Source organism: Mus musculus, chromosome 11 (assembly GCF_000001635.26).
Source record: "Mus musculus strain C57BL/6J chromosome 11, GRCm38.p6 C57BL/6J".
Lineage (NCBI taxonomy): Eukaryota > Metazoa > Chordata > Mammalia > Rodentia > Muridae > Mus > Mus musculus.
Window position 1 is genome coordinate 88,963,920 of NC_000077.6, and position 5,058 is coordinate 88,968,977.

The window sequence follows — 5,058 nt, forward strand, 5'->3', positions numbered from 1 at the left end:
GAACTGTCAGGCTGAGCGAGCTCAAACCCTGGGAATCTGAGATCTGCAAGAACAGAGCCACTCCTACTTGACTCTATACCTGCTCTGCAACACAAATCCAAGACACCCGAGGGAGAGGACACCAGCAGGCACGCAGTCCCTTAGCAAGCACCAGTTCTTCTCCACACTGACATCTCCAGATGGCCTTAGCCTTCCTAGGTATTCTCACTCCCTCCCCCCAAGAGATATATAGTCCCCAGCTGGCCCCAATAAAGTATGTGCCCACATCCATCCCCTACCCCCTCCAGAAAAGCAGTATTAACAAGCAATGACTGAGAACTTCTTCATTACAGATCACCTTGGGGAAGGACTGTCACCTATGGGACACACATAAGGCTTTTCTCCCACTGCTCCTGTACTGGGCACTGGCTCCCAATCAGACCCAACCCTGCTCTTCTCACCTCTGCTTCCCTCTTCCTGGCCGGCAAAGACTCCCCATCCCCGACATCCTCTCCAGGTGGTACAACAGCAGTGCCTAGGTACCCAGAGAAGACACTCAGGAACCACACCATTCACTCCAGACCCTGCTGTTCCCGACCAGTCCTGCCTGTAGCAGGCCCTATCATCCCAGAGGGAATCATCCCCTACGGACGCCCTGTTCTAGCTTTGTTCCTTCTCCTCAGGGATGGCTGCTGCTGGCTGCTGGCTGCTGGCCACCTCCAGTCGAGAGGTAGAATACAGTATGACGCGAGAGCAGTATTTGTGCTTTTAGGGTTATTTAATATTTATTTTAAAAGACAGCCATTTTGTTTTGTTTTGTTTTTGTTCTTTTTTAATTAGGGAATAAGCCTCTAGTGGTTGCACATGGGGTCGTCATCAAAAAATTGATTAGGGAGGTTATGGAAAAATTGTTGATTAGGGGGTTCGTCATCGAAAAATTGTTCATTAGCGGGGTCCTCATTGGAAAGTGGTTCATTAGCAGGGTCCTCATCAAAAAGTGGTTCATTAGCCTCATTTTGAGAAGCCTTTAGCAGGTCTAAAAGATCTAGAGGAGGAGAATAGGGGTGGATCTCCAGGCCTTCAAAGACATCTCCTGTTCTGAAGGCCAGGCCCACTGTGGCAGGGGCCTCTGGCCTTGCTACCTGACTAGTGAAGCCACATTCCCTCAGAGTTTTCATCTCATCAAGGAGCTGGTTGTCCTTGAACAGCAGCTGCTCCTCAGGAGGCCTCTTCATGATGCCCTCAATGATGCGCTTGAGCGCCAACACTGTGCTCGACTCCTTGGCATCAGTCAAGATGGTGGTCTTCTTGTACCGGATCATAAGAAATACATCCATCCCCTTGGCTGCTTGTGGCTCCAGGCACCTCACTGGACCTGAGAAGTGTCAAAAACAGACAACATTAAGTCTTTTCATTGCTCTGGGGCTGAGTTTCTCTGACCCTGACAGGAAAGGCTGGTTTCAATTGGATATCTGCACCTGCAGGAGGCCTCTCAGGGTGTTGTTAATCTGAATTCATTAGTCTAATGCTGGTCTTTGCCCCACCTTATGCATATTGCAGAGGGCTGAGGCCTTCTGGATTATTTCTAGGAATAAACAAAACAGATTCTAGGAACACCTACCCTATAATCCCTTTCCAAATGCCCTTGCTTACCACAGTTAAGACATCTGACAGTTTGATTTTTTCTTAAGACTTTTAGAATTTACTATCAGATTAGCATCATAAATGTGAGATCCAATATCTCTAATCTATTCTTGGTGCTGATGGTGCCTTTAAAGGTTTAATCATCCTTTTGTATTCTGAACTAGCATTTTGTTGTTGTTGTTGTTGTTTTTGTTTTTCGAGACAGGATTTCTCTGTTTAGCCCTGGCGGTCCTGTAACTCACTCTGTAGGCCAGGCTGGCCTTGAACTCAGAAATCCACCTGTCTCTGCCTCCTGAGTGCTGGGATTAAAGGCGTGCACCACCACGCCCAGCTGACCTAGCATATTCAAAAGCCAAGGATTCAATTAATATTTTTCTGACTTCTGAATCTGATATGATTCTCTTTACAACTGAAGTCAATCTTTGCAAAAGCCAAGGAAGGCTTCTTTGGGGCCTTGTGTATTTTAAGGAAAGAACTTTCTTGGTTCTTCAACCTTATTTCAAGCATTTAAAGCTTCTAAGTGACAGAGCATCAAAGTGTGATCATCAAATTCAAGCAGCCTTTCTAACTCAGCATTGTGACTTTCCCCTAGCAAATAACCTTGATACTGATATTGAGAAATATCAATGCCTCTCACCTGATTTTGTTGTTCCTTGGCCCCTAGCTTCCTTTACCACGTTCATCATTGTAACTGAGGACCGACTTCCAACACTGCTGTTGCCAATCTTTTCAATCTTGGGGAACAATTCTGAGTTGCCCAGGAATAAATATCTGCTTCACATAGGGTGAATGCAAAACATAGGGAACAATGTGTTCCTTAAGTCTTCTCAAATCCAATAGAATTCCATTCATATTTTTTCCTAACCTTGGAGGTACCTACTGTTTCCTGTATGTATTTTATATAATAACTGATAAACTGAGGTTGGTTTGTTGTTGTTGTTTTGGGTTTTTCGAGACAGGGTTTCTCTGTGTAGCCCTGGCTGTCCTGGCACTCACTTTGTAGACCAGGCCTCTGCCTTCCGAATGCAGGGATTAAAGGCGTGTGCCACCAAGCCAGGCTGGCTTCTGCTTCTATTTTAACCTATCTAGAAGAGTACCTTGCAGGGTCCTAAAGCTTTCTTTTATACCTCCCATCCCTAAGTCTCTCCTTGAGGACTTCCCAGGCGACTTACCAGATCTGATGGCTTCTCAGGTTGTCCTCAGCAGGAGTGATCTCCTAGTGTCCCTGGGGCCCCTACCACAAGTCAGAGAGCCAAAATGTTACTTGAAAACCAAAAATCCCAGCCATTCAGTTATACCCAGGGGCCAGATGCTGGGGAAAAAGCCTGCCAGCTCAGAGAGGCAGAGAAAGTACCCAGCTGACCTTCCAACTCAACTCACTTCCCAGAAGGAAACAGCTCCTATCTGCTTCCCCATGCTGTCTTAAATACCCTTAGACTCAAAGACCCTCCTTTCTGTTCACTTCTGGTCAATCCCTGTCAGCTGGTTTCTAGCTCTGCCTCTTGACCTAGGTTTGATTTTCTTTAGCTCTCAGATTAAATGTGTGTGTTAAGTCTAAGCCAAAACAAGAAACAGGGTTTTTCAATTCATACAATGTGATCCTAAGAGAGCAAGGCACTTCTACCACCAGCCAGAAATAACAAGGCATCGGCTCTCCTCATGACTCATGTTCAGTCTCTCAGCTTACTTTGCTCAGCCCTGGACCCTGAATATTCACTTTGCCTTTAGATATTTGCTTGTTCCGTTTTCTTTTTTCTTTTCTTTCTTTCTTTTTTTTCTTTTTTTTTTTTTTTTTTTTTTCTTTTTTGGTTTTTCGAGACAGGGTTTCTCTGTATAGCCCTGGCTGTCCTGGAGCTCACTTTGTAGACCAGGCTGGCCTCGAACTCAGAAATCCGCCTGCCTCTGCCTCCCAAGTGCTGGGATTAAAGGCATGTGCCACCACGCCCGGCTCTTTTTTCTTTTTTAATATTTATTTATTTTATGTATATGAGTACACCATTGCTGTCTTCAGACACACAAGAAGAAGGCATCAGACCTCACTACAGATGGTTGTGAGCCACTATGTGGTTGCTGGGATTTGAACTCAGGACCTCTGGAAGAGCAGTCGGTGAGCTTAACCACTGGGCCATCTCTCCAGCCTTATTTGCTTTTTCTTTTTTTGGTTTTTTGTTTGTTTGTTTGTTTGTTTGTTTGAGACAGGGTTTCTCTGTGTAGCCCTGGTTGTCCTGGCACTCACTTTGTAGACCAGGCTGACCTCAAACTCAGAAATCTGCCTGCCTCTGCCTCCCAAATGCTGGGATTAAAGGTGCGCGCTACCATACCCGGCTATTTGCTTTTTCTTTATCAAGTAGCCAGGCTGGGGGAATGTCTCTCAGTGGTGTGGTGCTTCCCTGGTGTGTACAGGGCCCCTTGTTCACTCCCTAGCACTGCAAAATAAGTAAATAGCCTAGCACTGCAAAATAAGTAAATAGCGTTGTCGAAATCATTGCCCAGGAGACTAGGCATGTATCTTAACACCTATGCCAGACACACAGGTTGAATGCACACACATTCACACACTCACACATGAATGCACATAAAATAAATCTAAAAATCCCTTCTTTGTGTGTGTGTGGGAATAATGTTGTGAAGTGGAAATTTCTGGGTTTTTTTTTGGTTTTTTTTTGGTTTTTTTTTTGGAAAGTCAGTTAAGTCAAATGATGGTCTGTTGGGGCACACAGGTGAAGAGATATTTTCCTGAAGCAGGCACAGGTGATGGGATGTTTTGTTGGTGCAGTTATGAGCCACCGCCACGTGAGTACAGAGACTCAAACTTGTGTCCTCTGGAAGACCAAGGCATTCTTTCTTTCATCTGTGCCCCAGTAAAACATCACTTGACATGACAACTGACTTTCTAAACACACCAGAGGTTTCCACTCTCCTACATTCTTCCTGGACTCGGCAGAGCTCTTGGGGCTGCTTCCTGGAATTTGGTAAAAATGTTTAGATACAGTTTAGATACCAGATTTAGGCAAGAATTTGACAAGAGCTGGGACCAGGGCGTTGGCTCAAGATGAATACAGCTGAGGAATGTGTGTTCTTTGTATCTTGATCATCTAGTTAAGACCCTGAATAGAGTAATCTTGTGACCTTTCTTTATTGCCTTGTTTGTTCCTGGACCACTTTCTCTTGACCTAGAACTGGCCTATACTTTTCATTTAACTAGAAAGGTACTGAAACTGACACTTTTCGATAAAAATTTGGAAAAATAAGCCCCCCCCCAACACTGGCTCTGGTCATGTTACAAAGTTGTCTAATTGTCTTTCTTCTTTTAAATCCTCCCTCCTTCACTCCAGACCCTGCTGACCATCTGAGCAGGCTAAGTCAGATGATGCCTCAAACTAATGAAATATATACTCCTTATTCCAAACAGCAATTAAATTGGTTAATGCAGAA

At 44.8% G+C, this 5,058-nt stretch overlaps 1 protein-coding gene across 2 annotated transcripts; it reads right to left on the minus strand.

Moving 5' to 3' along the window:
- Positions 1-738: 738 nt before the first annotated feature.
- Positions 739-3,012, minus strand: Elobl (elongin B-like). Of its 2 annotated transcripts, NM_001360780.1 has the most exons (3): positions 2,987-3,012; positions 2,796-2,857; positions 739-1,354 (listed from the first exon to the last, which is right to left on the minus strand). In NM_001360780.1, the coding sequence occupies exon 3, from the start codon at positions 1,314-1,316 to the stop codon at positions 831-833; it is 486 nt and encodes a 161-aa protein (NP_001347709.1). In that variant the 5' UTR covers positions 1,317-1,354; positions 2,796-2,857; positions 2,987-3,012; the 3' UTR covers positions 739-830. The 2 variants fall into 2 exon arrangements, with proteins under 2 accessions (NP_001347709.1, XP_030101715.1); XM_030245855.1 differs by having other exon boundaries at positions 2,796-2,998.
- Between the last annotated feature and the right edge of the window lie 2,046 nt (positions 3,013-5,058).

Coding starts and splice junctions, on each gene's coding strand:
- Elobl (NM_001360780.1), bottom strand. CDS start 1,316: ATGGATGTATTTCTTATGATCCGGTACAAGAAGACCACCATCTTGACT.